Source organism: Schistocerca americana, chromosome 8 (genome assembly GCF_021461395.2).
Source record: "Schistocerca americana isolate TAMUIC-IGC-003095 chromosome 8, iqSchAmer2.1, whole genome shotgun sequence".
Taxonomy (NCBI): domain Eukaryota; kingdom Metazoa; phylum Arthropoda; class Insecta; order Orthoptera; family Acrididae; genus Schistocerca; species Schistocerca americana.
In genome coordinates this window covers 289,165,809-289,190,522 of record NC_060126.1, presented here as the reverse complement: position 1 = coordinate 289,190,522, position 24,714 = coordinate 289,165,809, and the positions used below count along the sequence as shown (strand labels likewise).

The window sequence follows — 24,714 nt, the reverse complement described above, 5'->3', positions numbered from 1 at the left end:
CCTACAAGCTACTGGTTACCAGTGAAGTGAACCGCACAGCAGGGACAACAGACAGACACGACAATGCTTCGCAGTCAGGTGAGTTGCGGTGTTGATCACAAGTCAAGACTCATTTTGCTGCGAAAGTAGGTGTTTCGTGGTGACGGTCAGTAATAATACTTGCCATTGACAAGCTAATTTACGCAGTATCTGTGATCCAAGTCTATCTATCTTCCCTTGAAAAGTGTTAACTGTTCGAAGTGGCTCAGGGGTTCACGTCTCCGTTTCGCTTCCCACATCCAGGTTTTATTTTGAAAAAATTAGAATTATTTATTTCTCCAGCCTTGCCTACTCCGAGCAACCTCTGGAATAATCACAGCAGGTAGGCGGGATGTATCGTTGAAGACTTCATTCCGAAGATTGGTTTGATGTAGCTCTCCACACTAATCCACCCTGTACGTGTCCTTTCATCCGTACAAGTCTGCTTCAGTCTACATTCATTTGGACGTGTTTACTGTATTCGAGCATCGGTCTCCTTCCAAAATTCCGTACCCACATCCCCTCACCCTACTCCATAACAAAATAGGCGATTACTTGATGTCTTAGGTTCCTTTTTTAATTAGGTTAGGACTTAAATTTTTCTGTTTGCAAATTTGGTTCAGTACTTCCTCACTGATTAGTAGACGTAGCCATCTCTTCTGTAGAACCACATTTCAAAAGCCTCTGTTCCCTTCTGGTCTGAAATGTTTATCGTCTCTGTTTCACAGCAGTTCCAAAAAACCTTTTAGATGCGGGCAAAGGCAAGGAACTGTGAGAGCTACGTTTAATGTAAAGACGCAAACGTATTTAAAATTAGAGAAACTTTTTCACAGTTGGTTGCACTGACGTTTCGCTAATCGTCAGCTTCACGTGTGCCACGAGGGTGGCTGCACTGACACCATACTGGCTTTACGACGGTTGCAGGTGTCAAATTCCTGTACTACCTTATTAGTCAAGATTGTGTTAGGTAGGTTTGTTAAAACCGGCCCCGGCCGGTTGCCTTAGCCATCTGTGTCTACTTGAACCTACGTGCTGTTTAATGACAATGCCGTCGTCGTCATTAAATGATGATTTCAGTTTGCCTTATGAAGTACGTTTGTACTAAGAAAAAGTGACTTCACGATAATGACAATATCGATTCAAAATACCAGTAAGTACGAAGATTCTACTGCGATTCCGTTTCTTGTCGTGATATGGGAATTAGCTACTGAAATTCATCGCAGACTCATTTCTATTCATGACAAAAATTTACCGAAGTTATCTATGGATATGTAGTAATACGAGGACGATAATTTGTTGAGAAAAGTTGTTCATAATGAAGTAAGCAAGAGCATTCAGTCATCATCCAAAAGGCAGAAGGAAAGATTCAAGGCTAACGTATCCGTCCATAACGTTCCTAGACAGATTTTATTCCTGACACATAAACGACGTCAGTACCACAACCACGGTGGCAACTTGAACAAAAAATTATAAACAATAGATGTGCGTTCGACCACTCAGTTGTCAGTAAGCAGTGTTTGGTAATAGACGTGCGAATGTAGTGTGTCAACGTTGTTGTGTCACAAATCGCAATGATGCAACGAACTGAACATCTCTAAATCAGACATTGTCTAGAAAGTGTTGGAAAAAAAAAGTGCATACAGAGTTTGACTCACATACCCTGGCTACAGAAGAAAAGAGCTTGGACATCTGCCGCAACTTGACTGCAATGAAAAACATGGGTGGTTCTTCTGTGGTGAAATTCACCATATTGCGTTATCAATACGAACCAACCACAAAACGATAAAAGGTGCAGAATGATACTCTGATGGTTCGCCAAGGTTACAAACGTTACTTAGACTGACGACCATCTGCATCCACGACAGCCTGGAAACGCACTGGAGATACCATTTCACAATTGTTCGCAGAAATTTTCGAACGGTGGACCACGGAAGTTCACCTGTTGTGACTCCGTCCATACACTGTCTGAAGATCGCACATTGGGTCTAGTACTCTCAGCCATGGCAACAGCAACTTCTTAAACACTTTTTGGTGCAATTGGCTGTCGACCTCTTCCAGGAGCAATTCCTAAATCGCCTGTTAATTCGAACTTCCGAATCATGATATTCAACCCTAGATGACCTCTCTGTACTCCTTTAATGCATCGATACTTGCAAAGACCAGAAGCGTTTGATGTCGTTTTGATGAAACAGGTTTGCATTTAAAGCCCTGCTCATCTTGTCCATACTCACCTTGACCGTCTCCAGCTGTAACGCATGTGATGCATATGTTTCAACCCTATGTCGTAGTACCAGTGCCGGCGCCTAACGGCAACTCAGTACTATCAACCCAAATCCTGCAGCGCACTGTTTGATCATCATTCGTATGAAGTTGTGTAACAATACGGTAAATAGTTTTCCGTCTGCACTAGCTCAAGTAACAGAAGTTTAATTAAAACGACCCTGTACTATGGAGGAAGCAGAATAATTTCACAATCATCCTAGCATACCGGATACATAAAGTTACCTAATAAGGCTACGCGGGAACCTTTTCCTCGAAAGAAAACCATTCAAGTGACATGAACATTTTTCTGTTAGCTGTGCTGACCCGTTAACGGACAAACAGTTCGTCTGTGAAGGAGTTCAGTGTCTGTTGTCAGTATCTTTGCGGCTTCAGAAGATGACTACGCAGAAACTGCAAGACATACGGAAAAGAGACAAACATTAATGGATAGAGTATCTCTCCCAGGTTGTAACTCACATAACAGGTGCTCAGTAAGGGCACGCTGTGTGATGCGCTAAACGTCAATAGGTGTGTTAGTTCGCCGACGCGAACCGCCTGGGACGCCATGATATTAGCCCGCATTGCATACCTGTTAGTTGGGTAGCCTGGATGCAGGCGCCAACTAACTCGTTGCGAGAATACGGGTCACAGAGTTAACAACAAAACTTAAAAGACAGCACAATGCACAGGAGCAGTCAGTAAGAATTCTGCAAACTATTAGCAGACGTTCCTTCACTAGTGGGACGGCGATATGTAGTAATATCATGCAGCAAATTCCCACTAGTTCTCTGGTAGACTATCGTGGGACTCAAACGTCCTAATGGTGACGAAGGGTTAAATAATGTGACGAAATGCAGACGCTTATCACTAATCCGTAATCAGACACTGCTGGGCTCTCTTTATTTTGGTTATTATCTTAAATTTATACACATATGAAGAGAGCTATCGGTCAGTACACCAGGTGGACATACTGTTTAACTCGTTCTGCCATTTCTTGACTATCGCCCAGCTACAATGCTTTGCTGCAGAGAACATCGACGTCAGCGAAAAATCTGCTATTTGCTGCTGACCCTTTCTAATAAGTCGTTTATGTAAACTGAGAACATTTGCAAAACTTTCTTGAGACATACCTAACATTTCTTTCATTTATGCTGAACATTTTCCGTCAGTTGTATCGTACTGGGTTCTGTTATTCAAAATTCTTCTAGCCAAGCAAAAATTGGTTTCTATCATTGTTGTCAGTCATGACTATGATACAACGTTGAAAGGATTTCGTAAGACGGAATCTATCTGCTTATTTACAAAACATCGAAACTGGTTTTTGCCGAACCCATTCTGATCCTTTAATAGAACATGCTCTGCATTCTGCAATAGGAAGACATTAGCGATACTGCCCTATACACCTGTCACCATTTCGTTCATCTTGTTTGTAAACAGGACTGACCGGCGCCATTTTGCACTCATGTGAGACTATTCGCTGTACAAGTGATTTCCCAGTAAACGTGAGCTTGGAATTTTGGCCGTTATCAAATCTAATACAAAATCCGTCAGGGTCTGGAGTCTTTTGGTGATTTTAAACATTTTTCAATACCGGAGCTTTCTCGTAAATGTGTCTCACTATGCAATAATATCGTCATGCGAGAATATATTTTTAAATGCATGTTTTAAAATTTCATTTTTCTGTCTGTTAAGTTTCGACACCAGAGAGCATTTATTTGATCAGAACTCCCTATGATTTTTTGAGAGCTCTATCGCCAGGTCTGTACGTGGAAAATGTTGTAGGCCACATGTTTGACACTTCTGCAAGACTCACAACTAGCCTTTAAGTTTTCTATGTCAGTTGTCTATTTTCTCTTTCTAGTGAGACTGTAACACTTTCTTTTTCTGGAACGATCTCTGAAATGCATCACTAAAGTATAGAAGGTCTTTGTCGTATTTTACTTGTTATTTTTTATGTGTTTTTATCGTGTTTGATATGTGCTTGCATGTTTTCTCTATTCATCAAATTTGAACTAATTTTTATCTTTGCAGGATGTTAGTAATTTTCTACCAGTTCTATCATATACAAGTACTCTCCTAGCTTTCCTAGCTTTCTTGATGAATTTTTTGGCTTGGGGATCATCGTCCCCGAAGAGATCACTAAGACTTCTCCATGGCTACGCTCTCGAAAGATTGGTTCTGACTGTAACCGGTGGGCCTAACATATTTCTTTTGCATATGACCTGTTAGAGACACTTGTTTGATAATGCGTCCAGTGTGAACTTCGATAGACCATTTCTCCTTAACATCAATGACATATGCGTTGTTTACCGATTAGTTAGCAAATTAAAGCTACCACCTACTGTCACCGTATTCTTTGGGTATTTACGTGCTATCGATCTTTAGCTATATTTGTGTCTGAAACATCTGATTATTAATCTAAATTAGCTGATAGTTGTTGTCCACATGAGGCATGCAAACAAATTTATTTTGCACATCGCTAGACCTAATGTTTCAGATTCTTCCTATAAACATACTACCTTTTGAGCAGCGTAATAAATCTTTTCCATGTATATTCTTCATGTTTTCTAAAATTTTGCTACTTTATGCATTGGGTTTCAACCAACTCTGAGTTCTTAATAGAATATGGAGGCTACGAATTTCTAGAACAGACATGGGCTCTGCGACTTTGATACAAACATTTCTGCAGATGAAAACTTATGGTTTTGTGTTTGTGTCTTCACGTAACTGCTACCCTGTTTTTAATATCGTAAGTTACACTGTTGGTACAGGATAGGAGAAACTTCACAACGGTTGTGGAACGTGACTTAAATTGGAATTTTGAAATTTGTGGTAAGGCCTTATGAGACCAGACTGCTGAGGTCATCGGTCCCCAAGCTTACGCACCATTTAACCTAACTTACGCTAAGGACAACACACTCGCTCATGCCCGAGGGAGGACTCGAACCTCCGACGGGCGGAACCGCGCGGACAGTGACAAGACGCGGCCGTGATTTAAAGAAACTGATGGAAATGTTTCCTTGTGGGATTTCGCACAGCGCAGATGCTAAGTTGTACTGCAGTTTTGTGGGTGGCAGTCCAAATGATGACCTTCATACATGGTTCGGTAATTAGAGCTGGGTGTCGAGACTGAAATTATCAACATTCACTGGGCTGCTATGATGCAGCTATGCACTTTTTGTTCATTGCCTGTACATACTGTAGACTTATCAATGTCACGGACGAGGCCACACCTGAAAGACGTTCATACGCATTTCCTTCCTGGTAGCATAGCGCCAACACTCCAGATAGTGCTCCACCTCGCATTCCTTTCTTACATTTTGGTCCTTTTGTTCTCAATATCTTCGTGTCCAAACGAATTGAGCAAGCTGTGCCGTCCAGTTTCTCTTCCGCTGGGCCTTATCCCGGCACAAGTGTTTCGCAATGTAACCGCCATCTCTGACCGCTCACCGCACCTGTTCCGCCAGATGGTGTTCGCGCTGCTGGTGCTGGCGGCGGCCGCTAGATGGCAGGAGGTGCTGTGCGGCGGGCACGCGCACTCTTACGTCCACCAATCAGCGCCTGTCGTGGGCCCGGGGCATCCCGTAGAGGTCGACCATGGTCACGGCCATGGACATGGACATGGTCACAGCGTCGACTACGTGGTGAGTGCAACAGTGGACCTAAGCAGACGCCGCTGCGAGGCGGAGCCGCCGCCCTGAAAGATACAGTAAAATATTTTTTCAATAACGTATTACAGAGTTTAAATTGCCTTTAAGCATTTCGACTACTTTACACATGGATGTAAATAACTGCGCTCAACTTTTTTCAGTTTGTTGATAAGAGCGATGTTTTTCTTTTTTAAAAAATATTGTAGCTGGTATTAATGCTGCGCCTCGAAACGTCAATTACCTCCTAGCAGCAGAAGTCAGGTGGCGTTGTTCTTTGAGGTTCAGACCTTATAGGCTTCCAGTTCCAGAAGGCTCAGTGAGTTGAGCGCTGTGGCATTGTTAAGGCACGCAAAATGAAACTTATCGGTTCCACATGTGTACAGGGTGAGTCAGGAGGAAAGGTACGTGTTTTGACGGGTGATAGCATTACTGATTCTGGACAAAAAACTTGATGTGGACATATTCCCTATTCTGAATGGTTTCTGAGATGGAACACTTTTAACGTACATTTCTATTTATTTTCTGTATTATTAATTGTCATTATTTACAATGTACCACAGTAACACAGAGGAAGTTGAGACGAACATTTTGATACAGGACGCTTGTGGTCGATCAAGTCGGAAAACTACCTCAAACTAGTCTCCAAAAAGTACTTAACCTACAGCGCACCCGCGTCGCGCGAGATTTTCAATATTCCCGCGTTCTCTCGCAAACAATCCTAGACAAAAAAATAGGACCTATTTTGACGCAAATTTAATTTAGTTCAATTGTGTACTGAGACACGTTTTCGTTGGTGTGTGCGGTTTTCGAGTGATTAAAGAAGAATGTACAAAAGTGACAAACGTGTTCTATCTCGGAAACCATTCACAATAGGTCATATGTTCATATGAAGTTTTTTGTTCAGAATCACTACTACTATTGCGTCTCATAACATGTGTACACATCAAAACAAGTTTTGCATTACCTCGCTTCCAAGAGTTCCGAGACATGTACAGAAAATTGGAATAGAGATCAACGTAAACATCATTTCCGCACATTTTATTGCTCATGAAAACCACACATTGCATGTCGTACCACCATACAGGTGGTGGTCCAGATTACTGTGCACATCGGTACCTCTAATACCCCTTAGCACGTCCACTTGCATTGATTCATGCCTGTATTCGTCATGGCGTACTATCCACAAGTTCATCAAGGCACTGTTGGTCCAGATTGTCCCACTCCTCAACGGCGATTCGGCATAGATCCGTCAGAGTGGTTGGTGGGTCACGTAGTCCATTAACAGCCCTTTTCAATCTATCCCAGGCATGTTCGATATGGTTTATGTCTGGAGAACATGCTGGCGACTCTAGTCAAGCGATGTCGTTATCCTGAAGGAAGTCATTTACAAGATGTGCAACATGGGGGTCCGAATTGACGTGCATGAACACGAATGCCTCGCCAATATGCTGCCGATATGGTTGCACTATCGGTCGGAGGATGGCATTCTCGTATCGTACAGCCGTTACGGTGCCTTCCATGACCACCAGCGGCGTACGTCGGCCCCATATAATACCAATCCAAAACTGCAGGGAACTTCCACCTTACTGCACTCGCTCGATAGTGAGTCTAAGCCGTTGCGCCTGACCTGGTTGCCTCCAAACACAACGATTGTATGGTTGAAGGCATATGCGACACTCATCGGTGAAGACAACATGATGCCATTCCTGAGCGGTCCTTTCGCCACGTTGCTGGGCCCATCTGTACCGCGCTGCATGGTTGCAAAGATTGACCTCATCATGGACCTTGGGAGTGAAGTTGTGCATCATCCAGCCTATTGCGCAGAGTTTGAGTCGTAATACGACGTCCTGTGGCCTCACGAAAAGCATTATTCAACATGGCGGCGTTGCTGTCAGGGTTCCTCCGAACCGTAATCCGTAGGTAGCGGTCATCGACTGCAGTAATAGCCCTTCGGTGGCCAGAGCGAGGCATGTCATCGACGGTTCCTATCTCTCTGTATCCCCTCCGTGTCCGAACAACATCGGTTTGGTTCACTCCGAGACGCCTGGACACTTCCCTTGTTGAGAGCCCTTCCTGGCACAAAGTAACAATTTGGAGGCAATCGAACGGCAATATTGACCGTCTAGGCATGGTTGAACTACAGACAACCGAGCCGTGTACCTCCTTCTTGGTAGAATGACTGGAACCGTTTGGTGTCGGACTGTCTCCTTGTGGAACTCAGCTCTGCGGCTCTTCTTGCAAAACTCCTCGGCAATGTCATCGAAAAATGAGCTTTGAAATTTAATCTGCATCAACAGGTCCTTTTCTGCGAACAAGATGGATAGTGCAGACGGAAGTCTTTATTCTTTTCATTGTGGTCAATGGTCGTTCTACTGATGACGATGTAGCCGGCTGGTTAAAATCAATACATAGAGCTTATATGATTCCGGAAGTTAAATGTGGAGTAAATTTTGATGCAGGAAACCTTATGTTTCCTTCGAAAACTAGTCTGTAAGATGTTTTGACGAAAACATAATCTACATTTCAGAATTTAATACAACAATATGAAAAAACTTTTTGTACATTGTCCTTAATTTTTCAAATGCCTACATGGGAAACACATCTGCCAAGCTTGAGAACTTCTTTGAGTCAAACATTTCACTAAACTGTAAGTGAGGCAGCAAATCAAATCAAACGTTTAACTGCATGATTGTAGTACCTAATATCTCAAGGTACATTCTCCTTTAGTCATCGTTTTCATACGTTTCTGTGCAATTCTCCTTTCTCTCCTCCTTCCTTCAGCCTTGCACCCTATTTTCTCAAAGCCATTGTATATCTTAATGCACAGGTTTCACGTCTCCCACTTCTTTTGCCCAAAATGCAATTACAAGTATTTTGACTGCACAATGTTTAATATAACGTCTGTCAGTGTAATATGATCTTCAGACAAACACTAATGGAAGTTAAATAGAAAGTCTCGTAACATAATGAGAAATCAACGTGTTCAATTGATAGCAATTGTGTATCAGTTTTGTGTTTCCAAAGTAATTGTATCTATTGTCGAAGTCGCAGCCCTTCCTGTATGCTAGATGTCGTAAACAGCATGTGGCTTCTGTCCGTGTCTCCGTTTGACAACTGTGTTTCACTGGTTCATTGTGCATCTAAAATTCTTGCACGTGTCTTCTCATCTAGTAGCAAATCAATGCAACATTTTCCAGATGTGCCCAGGGCTATCCATACATGGATATGGGATTCTGATTTTTCATACTGTGGAATTGCAGTGTGCAGATTATCAAGGTCCGATTAACCACGATATTTATTGTCCCAAAGTGATCTATCATTTCCAAGACACAGACATGGCCAACAGAACAGTTTACGAAATGTTTCACTGCCACGAAATCAAATTGTTTCGTTGTAATTATCAGGATTAAATGTTCGTATGAAATTTATGATTTTTTTTTATCTGTGTTTAAATTACTGAGACAGGGAACTGATAGAAAATTCTTAAGAATATCTAAGTTTTCACGGACAACCGTGAGTGGTAAGATTCGTTAAAAACACTTACCACAACGTCACTGTTACAATCACTCGTTTTGCTAAAATAACATTCAGTCACATTAGACACGATGCATTCATCCATCAGTAAATTCACTAATGCATGTTGGATCCAGGATAAGAGAAGAGAAAACGTAAACGTGCTGAATGCAATCTTCCTACTGCATGCCTCTATCCATCTTTCACACGAGCTTGGTGTGACGTCACAAACGGCTAAAGACTACCACACCGCTTTGCCTATAGGTTTCGAGTATTATTACAAGGAAGCGCACGTGCAGGTGCAGCACATCTTGTCCAGCCTGCATGCTTTGCACTCATGCGGAATACGCCCATGGTTAAGCTTGTGGGTGTTCTAACGACCTCCACATGATTTTCACGTTCCACTGCTTACAGCTAAGTGGAGTGACTGAATATTTTATTTATAAATGTCTTGACCAAATTCGATAGATAAATTACGGTTAACTGTTTTCGTCTCAGACAGTAACTACCAGAACTAAAAGCTCGGAATCTTGTTAGAAAGCAAATCCGTGAAGCAAAGAGTCATTGTGGTCACTTGATTTAATTCTTAATCACCACAGTGAGTGATTACGACTCGCCGTGTTTCTTTCACAGCAAGATACAGGATATTTAGTTCTAATTATGACTACAGTGTAAACCTGTCAAATGTAATTTATCTACCAAGTGCGGTCAAGAGATAAACGTATAAAAGAGCGAATTGGAAACAGATCGTGTGCTCCAGTTGACAGTATCTGAAATTACACTCTAGATTCCCTTTTCGTATCTCTCTTTATTACCCTTTAATCGACGTTTAACATTAATGTTCTGATGATGTTACAGATACTTTCTTTTCCAGGCACTGGCAACTCTGTCAGCTGTAGTAAAGGCACGCCAAGTTCGTAAATGTCTCGCTACAGGGTTCTAGAAAAGGGGTTCCCAAACTTTTCCTCTGACAGCACACTTTGAGACACCTGATACTCTGAGGGAACACTATGTTTATTTTAAAGTTTATCAACATCTTTAAAACGTGAAATAAACTTGTTTTATTCAGTGACTACTTCAAATCATAACACGGAAATCATAATTAATTATTTAAAAAATAATTACTATCGCCAAAGCGTCGCAAAAATTGCCATGTTAGTAATAGTTTTTCGAGTAACACTTGTTCACTTACTGCAGAACACCGGTGTTCCGCAGAACACAGTCTGGGAAACCCTGCGCTTGAATATGGTATAATTAGTGTCTCCAGCTAGCGAGAGTTTCGCGAACGATTAGCTGAAATAACGACGGTAAATATGTGTCAGTATTTTCAATTGCTAGCAAGGTGCATGGTTGTTAACGGCGTTTCTTTGTTAAATTGCCTCATTAACAATTTTATTTTTGTTTCGTGAGGTACATATTGACTGCCTTGTACGTGGGATTGAACTGTAAAAACTTGTTCTCAAACCTAGTTGAATGGGACGCGAAAACGGGAGGACACTCGAAAATTTGAGAGCATTGTTAACAGATTCGCAAATTTCCCTATTGTTGAAGCCAGGAGCGTCCTTTCGAGTGTCTGCGTCTGCCTTTTGAATGGTTGTTTGATCAAGTACTATAGCGATTATAAGTTGGGAGGGACGAAGCCTGGAATGCGTTGACGGTTATCCGAACGCCGCTGTAGATCAATCATCGTGTCTGCAGATTTTCAGACGGATGGAAGAGAGCCAAACAGGAGTGATTGCCTAGAAAGTCGTACAAAAGTGCTGCTTGTGAAAATTAACAGCTATTAGAACGACATAAAAAAGAGAACGCAATCTATGAAAGTATCAGTCTACATTGGACAGAAAATCTTAAAAGAGAGCGGGAGAGAGCGAGAGAGAGAAATGGCGGGAAGGGTGATAGCACAAATAGCCAACACGGGGCAGAAGCAGGCTACTAGCTCAAATAAACACTGGTGGATAGATTACATATGTAAGAGAAGGTGAAACAGGGTGGGGAAAGCAACAGTATGAGTTTACGGAAGAAGCCTGATATCAATGTGAGAAACGAATTGGAATAAGGAAATGAGGTTCTGCAACTTGAATGTCAAACTTCTCAGTAAAATGAGATAGATGCAAGGTAAAGCGCACATGAAGACGAGGACATTGTGAGAGTTATTCTTGTAAGTCTCCACACTGCATATTGTATGCTGATGGGATAACGTGTTGTAAAGGGTTAGGCCCCTTTGTGTTACTTACAAATACACTTGTCTCCACAGTTAAGGACGTCTAAAAAGCTAATTTGATAAAGAAAACGAAAGATTATGTTTCAATAAATTTACCTCCTCCCCATGAGAAGTTGTGCTACGAGTGTTGCCACAAGTACAATATTCGGCATTGTGATTGTGGCAGTATTTTGATTTGTTTGCACTGTGAAGATTTCACAGAAATTGGGAAAAAAGAAAGCTACGATTGCGGCTTTATTTTTTAGTTGTGTCCTAATTCCTGTGATGATGCAGAATTCTCTATCTTTGTCATTTTTTCAGCAGTCCTCTGATTGCTGATTGGTTCAGGCTCCACTTCCTCTCTAGTGCTAACCTTTTCATCTCAGAGTAGCACTTACATCCCACGTATTCAATTATTTGTAGGATATGTTCCAATTCGTGTCTTTCACTGCAGGTTTTATTCTCTGCAGTTTCCTCTAGTATCATGGCAGATATTCGGTGATGTCTTAAGTCCTACCATCATGGCCCTGCTTCTTTTCAGTTTTTTCAACAAGTTCCTTTCTTCGCAAATTCTGTAGAGAATCTTATTTACTGTCTTACGAGTTCCTCCTCGAGCACCACATCTCAAAAGCTGCCGACTCTCTTCTTTTCCAGTTCCCACGTAGTCCATGATTCATTACCATGCACTGCTGTTTTCCGTGCTTGCAATCTCACAAAATTCTCCAGCAAATTGAGGTCAATGTTTGGAACTAGCAGTTTCCTTTTTGGCCAGTAATGCCCTCTTTGCCCATGTTGGTCTGCCTTTCGTGTCCTTGTTTCGTCCTTAATATGTTATTTTGCCTCCAAGATTGCAAAATGCCATCAGTTCATTTATTTCGTGATCCCCCAGTTTTGATGAGAAGTTTTTATCGCTGACTTCATTTCTGCTACTTATGATTACTTTCTTCTCACTTCGATTTATTCTGTGCACAGTAGATGGTTAGTCCATTCAATAAGTCAACAGGCACACTGCTGAACTTGTAAATTTTTGAGTGCAAGTCATAACTTTAAATGAATGTCTCCATAACGATTCCAACGTTAAAATTGTGTCAAAAAATAGCTCTGAGTACTATGCGACTTAACTTCTGAGGTCATCAGTCGCCTAGAACTTAGAACTAATTAAATCTAACTAACATAAGGACACCACACACATCCATGCCCGAGGCAGGATTTGAACCTGCGACCGTAGCGTTCGCTCGGTTCCAGACTGTAGCGCCTAGAACCGCACGGCCACTCCGACCGGCTTAAAATTGTGTGACAAAGCACCTAAGCAAGAAGCAATTGTAGTTGTACTGAGGGGGGGGGGGAGTGGGTGGTGGGGGGGGGGGTACTGAGTTGGACGAAATGCAGTCGAAATACATAATTTTCTGCGTAACAATGTACCAAACATATGAATTTTATCTAGATTCTCTATTTATGTAGGCCTTCATATTTCTTTGCAGTGGTAATCCACCAGAGCTGTTTTTTTGGTCTTTTTTATTCATTGCTATCGGTTTCGAGCATGGTGTATTTTCAAGTGCACCTAAATATACTCAAGTTGTTATCATTATATGTAAATATGTAATATTGTGTTTTATATATGCTTTGGTGGACTCTTATTATAGTGCATGTGACACTATTTGTAGCTAAAGAACACCATACAAAAAAAAAAAAATACAACATATTTCTCCCACTTTGAAGAGATTTGCCATGTTTGCTATCTCTCACACATAGAGCCGCAGCTCAGTATAATATTTACTACTAACTTCGTTGGTGACGCCACAATAGGAATCAGAACCTCAGTTTAGTGCTAATATTCGAGAATTAGTTATTCACTTTACTTAGAGATTGCGCTGTTTTTAAATTTCCCAGCAGATTAAGACTTTGCACCAGAGACTCGAACCCAGAACCTTGTGTTTCATGGGCAGTGCTTTTGCCTGCTGAGCTGTCCAGGCCCGGTTCAGAAGGTGGAGATTAGGGGAGAGGTACTAGTAGAAGTAAACCATTGTCTACGAAAGGTGAAAGTTTCCCATTCGAGTCCTACTCCTCTTTGAAATTGTAACTGGCAGGAAGTTTCACTACTAATATTGACTGTTACGGAGTAACGAATGTTTCCATCTTCATTCTTCTGCGACAGGCGTACCCGAAGTACGAGTTCGAGTACGGGGTGTCTGACGGGCACACAGGGGACCACCACTCCCAGAAGGAGCACCGCGACGGAGACGTCGTGACTGGCGAGTACTCGCTCAAGGAGGCGGACGGCAGCGTGCGCACCGTCAAGTACCACGCAGACAAGTCCGGCTTCCACCCCGTCGTGCACCACTCGCACCACGGTGAGTCCTGGTTATAAAGAAATAATGTATCTTCATTTATAGATGTGTTCGTGTCACGGCGTGCAATTTACGGGGAGAACTCTACCAATTTTATATCCCGACAATTTAGCAGTGTTTTCTCCTGAGTGGTTCGTGGTCACTGTGTCATTGCCGTAGATCAGTAGCAGATGTACTAGTAGCTGACTAGGTGATGCTGTTACAGGCGTCAGCGGTGGAGCTGGAGGCTACGAAGGCGATTATGGATACTGAATACGGCTCACCAGATCGGTTCGACAACTAGTTAATGGCTGTGAGGACTGTACAAAGATGCTCATCACTTCACTAATGACACAAATCTGCATGTTAAAATGTTTAAGATTAGTTGTTTTCTTGTTTTTGAACAATGAATCGTTTTGTATGCTTAATAAATTTGTCTGATATGTTGAAACAATTGTTTTATTTTCTTTTTCTCTCATTCACTTTATCTAAGGTTAGAATGGAGACCTGTTGTTGCCAATAAGCCACAAACAGTTGTTTTCATGAACAACCTAAAAGTGTTAAAGCCAAGGATTTTTACTTCCAGAAAGAGATGAACACTCGCCTACTCTTCTCCGAAAAATGTCAATAGACCTGATAGAAGTATCTAACAAGTTACACAGTGTGAAAAGGGTTTACGAATGAAGTTGGACATATGGCTGAAAATAAAAGTATACGAATCTTCAAAAAAGAAATCTGGTTTCTGAAACGAGTCTCGTAAGTTTTTCATGACACTCTATGCCAAAACGCAGTGTTTGTCTATTAAAGTATCAAGCACGAATTCCATTTGGGTGGCTTTTTAGTTTATCTTGACGAATCTATCTCCAAATACATTTATATTTTTTGTGTGGGATTTTAATTTTTAAAATAGGCTATGATAATGTAGACACTTGGCAAAAGTACAAAGATATCAGCAAGCTGTGTGTGAACACGAGTTGTTTTGGCTGCAGCCTTGTGATTTCGCTAGTTAATATTTAGGAAGAATTATGAATTTTTATATGAAAGACTCGTGTCTTCTGGAGATAATTCCTCTTACCAAATGGACAACATTTTTAAAAAATGTGGCCTTTTTTGTTTACTGGGGATTGCTCCTTTATAGAACTTCCGAGACATGAAACTGTGTACTTCAGCGATACTGGCAGGAATGTGACCGCTTGAGCCAGAACAGTAGGCGAGCTGTATCAGGTTGGGAAAGTAAAAGAGGGGTTCTTGAAGAACTGCAGCTTTCACGGTGAGCGATCGCGAGGTCAATCGGTAGAAGCATTGCTCGCGATAGGCAAGTTAGTCTTGAGACACACTATCTGTCGGGAAGTTCTACAACAACGCGCACTCCTCTGTCGAGTAAATCTGTGAACGACGTTAGATTGTGGCTAAACTATTACTCCTCGGTATTCCTTCTTCTATTAGACCAAAAGAGATAAATCAGTCGGCAAATCATTTCCATCTGAAGGAAAGAATGTGGATTAGAGATCGGCACAAAGTTTTAATTTTGAGATGTTTCTGTGAACTGCCAACTTCAGGTATAGGCGCAGCTATGTCGCTTTGTCACACAGTGTAAAAGATACCCATGTTTTCCGTGAATGCAGTGGTCCAGTGTACGATAAGTAAATACTCTGAATCGCCAAAGAAACTGGTATAGGTAGCGTATTCAAATATAGAGATATGTTGCAGGCAGAATACAGCGCTGCGCTCGGCGACGACTATATAAGACAAGTGTCTGCTATTAGAGCCGCCGCAAGGGCGATGGGATACAACATCTCCGAGGCAACGGTGAAGTGGGGATTTTCCCCTACGACGATGTTCTCCTACGACCATATCACGAGTGAATCGCGAATCTCACGAATCCGGTAACACATCAAATCTCCGACATCGCCGCTGCCGGAAAAAGATCCTGGAAGAACGAGCAAACGACGACTGAAGAGAATCGTTCTATGTGACAGAAGTCAAGCCTTCCGCAAATTGCTGCAGATTTCAATGCGCACGAACCATTCAACCAAACATAATCGATATTGGCTTTCGGAACCGAAGGACTGGAAACATGTTGCCTGGTCAGTCTCGTTTCAAATTGCATAGAGCGTATGGACGTGTACGAATATGGAGACAACCTTATGAATCCATGGACCCTTCATGTCAGCACTGGACTTTTCAAGTTTGGGGCGTGTGCAGTTGGGGTGATATGCGACCCCTGATACGTCTAGATACGAATCCGACACGTTACACGTATGTAAGCATCCTGTCTGATCACCTGCATCCATTCGTGTCCATTGTGCATTCCAACAGACTTGGACAATTCCAGCAGGACAATGCGACACATGTCCAGAATTGCCACAGAGTGGCTCCAGAACCCTCGTCTGAGTTGAAATACTTCTGCTGGCCACGAAACTCGCCAGACATGATTATTATTGAGCATATCTGAGATGTCTTGCAACGTGCTGTTCAGAAGGCATCTCCACTCCCTCGTACTCTTACGGACATACGGACAGTACTTATACGTGCTGGAGAGAGCCCTACACGATATTAGGCAGGTGTACCAGTTTCTTTGGCTCTTCAGGGTATTTTTTCACCTAAGAAAGAAAGAAGACGAAGTTTCATCTCCTGTCACCGACGAAATCATTACAAATGGAGTGAAGCTCAGTTTGGGCGAATACTGACCCATAAATCATTACTGAAGCTCGAGAACGCTTTCTCCTTGCATTATATTGTTCAGTGACATCAAAAGTATGCCATTAAACAACTATAGATGTAAATGCTTCACAAAATTAGCATATAAAAATAAATTTAATATTATGTCACCGACACTAACAGAAGCAGCAGCACAACAAGATCCGTTGGGAACCTATCACCAGGTTCAGCATTGGCATGGAGTTTAAAACATGCAAAAAACCTGTTCTTTCGAACATGTCCGAAAGAACAGATACCATCTTCATATATATATATATAAGGCTCACCGGCCATTTGACCATCTTATTCTGTGTGGATGCACAAACAGTTCCCGAACTCTTACGGGCATCGGCAAAAAGCCGCAAGTAATGAGTATAATGAGCAGGGGCACTATGAATATAGTGCAGGACAATAAGTTGGAACGTGGGTCTCACGGGAGGTGTGCTAGAGATAAGTCCCTGCAGTTGCCCTGTCCTCTGTGTCCTTGGTGGGTCAGATGGATAGAGCGTCTGCCATGTAAGTGAGAGGTCCGGGGATTGAGTCTCGGTCGGGGCACACATTTTCAACTGTCCCCACTGACTTATATCAATGCCTGTATGCAGCTAAGGGTATTCATTTCATTGTAATAAAGCTTTGTATCTGATGCTTAAGTTTAACTGCGTGGACAGCGCAGTTGTGATAGTGGTGGTAGTGCGGGGATCAGCGAGAAAGAAAGTTTCGTATACGATCGAATTATGTGTAAAGTAATTTTTATGTGTGTGTGTGCGGGGGGGGGGGGGAGGAGTCAGCGAGAAAAAGTTTTTTAAACGCTTTAATTATGTATAAGGTTTGTTGGAAGTCGATAAGTGCTCTTATCCTCAAATTCTGGAAGAATAAAATCCGTTAATTCGCTCGCTGTCCGTTACGTAGCCTCAAGACAACCACACAGTTACACAGTTTCAGACTGTAACACATGTCTTATTCTTTTAATCTTTCAACATGAGAGTATGATAGCATTTTGAAATTTTTAATTCGGTCAGCAATGACGCCAAATATTGAAAAATCATAGTTTTGTCGCCCCTGGAAGTCGTTGGATAGGCCAGTCTGCAACTGGAATTGGATTCCGCGTTCCAGGATAGTCACTTGGCATATGGTCAGCTGTCAACTAAATGTTTATAAAATATATACGCCGTAAAGTTTAAACAGTTCAGCCATGGATGTCACGTCCACAGCACACTAGTGTAGCTTCGTTTCCGTTAGATCGTCAGCGAGAGCACCTCGTGCTCCTGCTTTTAATAAGGAAAGTACACCGTTCGTTTGTTACGTATTTTTATGAGCTTCAAACAGGAACGACTTCAGCAATGGATAGGGTCTGTGATTGCTATGTACAGATGCGAGCTGAGTTGGTGACCTTTCGCTCAAAGCTCCAGGCGGTGTTGGCGTCCATCTCACAGTTTCAGGCTCTTACCAAATGGCAACACTGTGAGGGATTGGCTGTGGGGATACGAAGGACTTCGAGCATGTCCCACAAGTCCCCCAATCAGTCCACTGCTGTGGCTGCCCTGGGTACTGCCTGCACTGAGATTGACCCCTCACTTGTGGTGAGTCGTAACTACGTTAAACTACCGAATGTTTGGGACAGATTTCTGGAGTTCAAGAAATGGTTAACATAAGGATTGTCATCATAGTATGTGCGCTATTTGTGATCGTGGTCGAGTGGGAGATCATTCCAAAGTCTGGCAGGAAGTGAAAGAATTTTCGAAGGACCGATCGTAGAGCCTTCCCGGTTCGTTTAACGAACAGATTTCGAGCGTTATCTGTGGCTAACGAAGTCTCTAAGCCGGATGCAGTCGTCCGCCATGTTCCAGAGGAAGTATCACCGTCCGCAAGGTCTGGGCTTTGACAGAGGGTGTGGATTTGCTGATAGTTGGGAGCTCCAACATTAGGACCGTAATGAGTACCCTTAGGAGCATGAATGGCTACCAAGCAGGGGAAGAAAGCCAGTGTGCACTCCGTGTGCATACCGGGGGGAGTCATTCCGGTTGTGGAAAGGGTGATTCCGGATGCCATGAAGAGTACAGGGTGCAGCCAGCTGCTGGTGGTGGCTCATGTCGCTTTGGATTCCGTCTGGTTTCGGGTGCCTAGCGGAAATGGTAAAGACTGACAGTCTTGCTTCCGAGATTAAGGCGGAGCTCACCATCTGCACCAATGTCGATAGAACCAACTGTGATCCTTTGGTGCAGAGCCGAGTGGAGAGTCTGAATCAGAGGCTCAGGCGGTTCGGTGACCATGTAGGCTGCAGATTCCTCGACTTGCGCCATCAGGGTGGAGGTTCTGCTTAATAGGTCAGGAGTCCACTACTCACAGGAAGCGGCTATACGGGTATCGGCGGCTGTGTGGGACTGGGCGGTTTTTTCGGCTAGAGGGTCCCAGGAAACCACAGAAAGAGCGTCCGTCTAAAAGGGGGCAGGTAAAACACAGTAATGTAGTTGTAGAAACGATCGGTATTGCAGTTGTAAATTGTCGTAGCTGTGTCGGGAAAGAACCAGAGCTCCAAGCTCTAATAGAAAGCACTACAGCTCAAATAGTTATAGGTACGGAAAACTAGTTAAAGCCGGAAATAAGTTCAACCGAAATTTTTCCAAACGACCTAACAGTGTTCCTAAAGGATAGATGAAATACAGTTGGTGGCGGAGTATTTATTGTTGTCAGAAGTAGTTTACCTTGTAGTGAAATTAAAGTAGATAGGTCCTGCGAAATAGTATGGATAGAGGTTATACTTGACAATCGTGCTAAACTATTATTTGGATCGTTTTTCCAACCCCCGACGCAGAAGATATAGTTGCTGAACAGTTCAAAGAAGACTTGGGTCTCATTTCAAGTAGGTACTCCACTCACACAATTATAGTCGGTGGTGACGTCATTCAACCCTCGATGTGCTGGAAAAATTGTGCGGCAGGCGTAAAACGTCATCCGAAATTGTACTCAATGCTTTCCCAGAAAATTATTTTGAACAATTAGTTCATAAGCCCACTCGAAGTGTAAATGGTTGCGAAAGCATACTTGACTTCTTAGCAACAAATAATGCTGGACAGATAATGAGTATCATGACGGATACGGGGATTGGTGACCACAAGGCAGTTGATGCTAGGCTGAATACCGTAACACCCGCAAACGTCAAAAAGAAACGCGAAGTAGAAATGCTGATAAAAATATCCTTAACGCCTTTTTAAGAGACAGTCTCCATTCCTACTGATCTGATCATGTAAGTGTAGAAAAGTTGTGGAATGATTTCTGAGAGATAGTATCGACGGCCATTGAGAGATATATACAACATAAATTAATAAGTGATGGTACTGATCCCCCATGGTACACAAAACGGGTCAGATCGCTGTTACAGAAGCAACGAAAAAAAACATGCCAAATTTAAAAGAACGCAAAATCCCCAAGATTGGCAAAGTTTTCCATGAGTTCGAAATATAGTGCGTACTTCAATGCGAGATGCTTTTAACAACACAACGAAATTCTGTCTCGGAATCTGGCAGAAAACCCAAAGAGATTCGAGTCATACATAAAGTACACCAGTGCAAGACGCAATCAATACCTTCACTGGACGATAACAACGTTGAAGTCACTGATGACAGTGCCACTAAAGCAGAGTTACTAAACATGGTTTCCCGAAACTCCCCCTCCAAAGAAGTCTTAGTAAATATTCCTGAATTCCAATCAAGAACAACCGCCAAGATGATAAACATAGACGTAGATATCCTAGGTGTAGCAAAGCAACTTAAATCACTTAATAAAGGCAAGGCCTCCAGTCCAGTTTGTATACCAGTCAGGTTCCTTTCAGAGTATGCTGATACAATATCTTCATATTTAGTAATTATATTCAACCCCTCGCTCACATAAATACTGGAAAATTGCTCGAGTCACACCAATATCCTAAAAGGGAAATAGAAGTAATCCGCTGAATTACGGGCCCGTTTCAGTAACGTCTATTTGCAGTAGGGTTTTGGAACATATACTGTGTTCGTACATTCTGAATTAAATCGAATAAAACGATTTATTGACACGTAGTCAGCACGGATTCAGAAAATATCGTTCTTGTGAAGCACAACTAGCTCTTTGTACTCAATCTGAGTAGCCCTCCTAGATTGTTTGCAGGTGATGCTGTCATTTACCGTCTTGTAAAGTCAACAGATGGCCAGAACGAATTGAAAAATGATTTAGATACGATATCTTATCTGTATGGTTTGAAAAGTGGCAGTTGACCCTGAGTAAAGAAAAGTGTGAAGTTATTCACATGAATACAAAAAAAAAAAAAATAAAAAAAAAAATCGGCTAAATTTCAATTACGCGACAAGTCGCACAAACCTGAAGATGTAAATTCAACTAAATACTTAAGGATTACAATTACAAATAATCTAAATTGGAACGATCACATAGATAGTGTTGTGGGTATAGCAAACCAATGACTGCGATTCATTTGCAGATCACTTAAAAGGTGCAACAGGTCTACTAAAGAGACTGCTTACAATACGCTTCTCCGCCCTATTCTGGAGTAGTGCTGTGCGGTGTGGGATCCGCATCAGGTGGGACTGACGGATGACATCGAAAAGGTTCAAAGAAGGGCACCTCGTTCTGTATTATCGCGAAATAGGGAAGATAGTGCCACAGACATGATACGTGAATTGGAGTGTCAATCATTAAAACAAAGGCGTTTTTCGTTGCGACGGGGTCTTCTCATGAAATTTCAATCACCAGTTTTCTCTTCCGATTGCGAAAACATTCTGTTCGAACCCACCTACAAAGGGAGAAATTATCATCACGATAAAATAAGAGAAATCAGGGCTAGCACAGAAAAATTTAAGTGCTCATTTTCCCCGCGCGCCATTCGAGAGTCGAACGGTAGAGAGACAGCTTGACGGTGATTCATTGAACCCTCTGCCAGGCACTTTATTGTGAATAACAGAGCAATCACGTAGATGTGGATGTAGATATAGATGAAAACGCAGACTAAGTCTGAATATTCATAATATTTTATCACAGATGTTAGTTTCCTTGAAACGAAACATGAAACCACCGCATTTTCGTAGGTAATTTGTATAAAAAAAACTACTTCTAAGGTTACCGAAGCCTTATGAAGAACCTAAAATCTGTTCCCCTTAATGTAAGATAGATACCGTCACAAGTCGAGGATTTCGACTTGCATCCCTTTAGTGTGGTAAGATCGTATCATAGGATGAAGATCTCGTGAAGCAGGGCAGTTGGTACAGACTTCCACACACTTATTTTTCTACAAAATGAAAACACTTACGACTTCGGGAATGGAAATAGAACATCTTTCCTGCAAACAAATAACTGAAAACGAAATCTATCCATTACATGCAATGCAACTTATGAAAAAATTCCCTGAAAGCACTTTACTGTAACACAGCAACCTTCTTTGTCAAACACTTGCAATGACACTACGTTTAACAACATTACACTTTTCAGTAAATATTATTCCATTTCTCATACAGATTATTCGATGTTCAGAAAGAACGTCTGCTACCCGTGAAGTAGAGAAAAGTAAAGCTAAGCGTGGAAATATCTCATTGCATTGTTACGTACAAATTTTATTTTCCAGTTGACGCACGCACTAAAATTTCAGCTAGCAGTGTCCTATCTGCCGAAAACGGAGTGTAGGATCTGTCATATTTTAATTACTTTAGGAGCTACGTCAGTGGATCACAGACATGTTAATGAGCGCTTTGCAATTCGCTTCAAAACATTTCGGCCGACAAGCGATGTATCGTATTCCAAGCATACATGAATTTGAAGCCATTTTGACTATTTTTTGACCTTGACTGTCTCAAGAAATATGTAAAGGTTTTTTAAATTACCGCTACCTGTCACAAACTTTGTTAACTATTGTATTACTTATTTATTTAGCGACATGATTCGAGGGAATACCTCATCTTCAGGCTAAATGGCATTACAAAAACAATTTTACAGTATTGTCATACTGATGTTACATAGTCTTTTCATAAATGCTGTGGTTATCCTGTGGAAGAAGAGAAAAGTTGGTAAGAGCGATGTCACTTTGGAAGCTGGACTGGTGTTTGCGTGACAATGTTTTGTAACGGTCACTCACTTTGTTCTTCTGGTGTGGCAGTCTCGTTGTGATGCGCTGAGGTATTCCCTCGAAACATGTCGCTAGGTAAATAAGTTTGTGACTGGTAGCAGTAATTTAAAAAACCTTTACACAGATGAATTCACATACTCAAAGTATTTCTTCTCAAATTTTGGAGCTAAATTGTTTTGGTGAACAGTGAAACAACATTTTTAGTGATGTTCCCTGTTCAACATAGTTCTGGAATATATTTTTGGACTATAACAGATGGACGGAAAACCCCATTTCAAATCCACTTTACAAAAAGAAAAAAAAAAGCCTGCTGTTACATCAGTTACAATAAAAAAAAACAATTTCTGGATATAGCGATAAAATGAAGTGCACTAGAGGGGTTAAGACAAAAGCGTTCGACTGTGTTCCGGCCATGAAATTAAATCATTCCTGTTATCGTTATTTCAAAAGACTGATTGTATAATTTTAACGATAATTACAAATCATCAATCAATTATCGTGTGATACACTTTGCGAATGTTACAGCTTGTGAAATGGATATATGAACAACGTTTCCTCACATGGCCTAACCAATAAACACATGCCTCGTACTTCGTGCCATGCGTCTATGACAGTAAAGCTGATACACATACATAATTCATATGCAGTTCCCGAAATGGACCAGAAACTGCTTCAGTATCAGTTTCTCAGAAAATAAACGAACTAACTGATAGGACAACAAGACGTCTGCAAAGGATACTACATTGCAGCAGGGCCTACACAGTTATATTGTTTTTATTAGTGGTAGTTGTCAGACACAATGCGTTGGCAGCTTGAAGTCTTCAAATTTCTGTTAATTCATAAATCAAGGAATTTACATACACTAAGTACAGTGCACAGAGCACATAATTTTAACTGGTTAATTTTAAACTGGGTGCAGAATGGGTGTGAAACATGTATCACTAGGGGGAGGATTGGGATATTTGTAACAAGTGTCTGTTCTCAATGTGGATAGTTTAGCTTTCTTTTGTGAGGAGGAGACGTAGATAGCGGTGGGTATGCGCTGAGAGATGCTTCACCATTCTTTTAAAAACAGAATGTTACAAACAAAAAGTACCTGTTGTCTCATTAGTACGTGATTTAATAAAACACCACGAAACTTAATATAATTTATGTTTCGTTCAAAAATGTACAAATGTGTGTGAAATCTTATGGGACTTAACTGCTAAGGTCATCAGTCCCTAAGTTTACACACTACTTAACCTAAATTACCTGAAGGACAAACACACCCACCCACGCCCGAGGGAGGACTCGAACATCCTCCGGGACCAGCCACACAGTCTATGACTGCAGCGCCCTAGAGCGCTCGGCTAATCCCGCGCGGCTATGTTTCGTTGTTTTAAAAATAAAAGTGCTCATATAAAATTCTTTTTCACTCAAAAGTTTAGTTGGCGCTAATCTTGGTGACGGGTGGGTGGGGGTGGGGTGGGGGTGGGGGGGCTTACTAGCTACTGTCTGATTAAGATCAGGGGTATCAGAAAGTTTGTGAACCAGTATGTTGTAATGGAAGTAACTATCATTTCTGGAAGCTGTCTGAGAGTAATCGCTTAGTTTGAGTGTAAAGTGTGCAATGTTTGTACTGAAGATGACGATGAGAGAGTATAGATCTTGGCGACGGCATCCTGCGTACTCGCCTCTCATAGTACCAGCCACATGGCCGGTGTCTAAATGACTTTTTTTTTCGGAGAATACGAGGGCTTACTGAAAATTAATGGCTCTGAATTTTTATGTGGAAACTCCTAAAGCTTTTTAACCACAACAACCGTTATTATCAATCTACACCTTTATTTTTCATGTCTATATATATATCTGCAACCCTCTACAGGCAGACGGCTCTGAATTGTAACTTCTAACATGGCAGTATGTAACGTAACAACGTTGGTGCCCGAGAAGCAGCGC

At 41.8% G+C, this 24,714-nt stretch overlaps 1 protein-coding gene across 2 annotated transcripts; it reads left to right on the top strand.

The window, feature by feature from the left end:
- Positions 1 to 25: 25 nt before the first annotated feature.
- On the top strand, positions 26 to 14,418 carry LOC124545462 (cuticle protein 19-like). Of its 2 annotated transcripts, none has more exons than XM_047124390.1 (4): positions 26 to 78; positions 5,748 to 5,989; positions 13,799 to 13,994; positions 14,197 to 14,418. In XM_047124390.1, the coding sequence occupies exons 2-4, from the start codon at positions 5,786 to 5,788 to the stop codon at positions 14,241 to 14,243; spliced, it is 447 nt and encodes a 148-aa protein (XP_046980346.1). In that variant the 5' UTR covers positions 26 to 78; positions 5,748 to 5,785; the 3' UTR covers positions 14,244 to 14,418. The 2 variants fall into 2 exon arrangements, with proteins under 2 accessions (XP_046980346.1, XP_046980347.1); XM_047124391.1 differs by having other exon boundaries at positions 32 to 78; positions 5,748 to 5,924.
- The last annotated feature ends 10,296 nt before the right edge of the window (positions 14,419 to 24,714 follow it).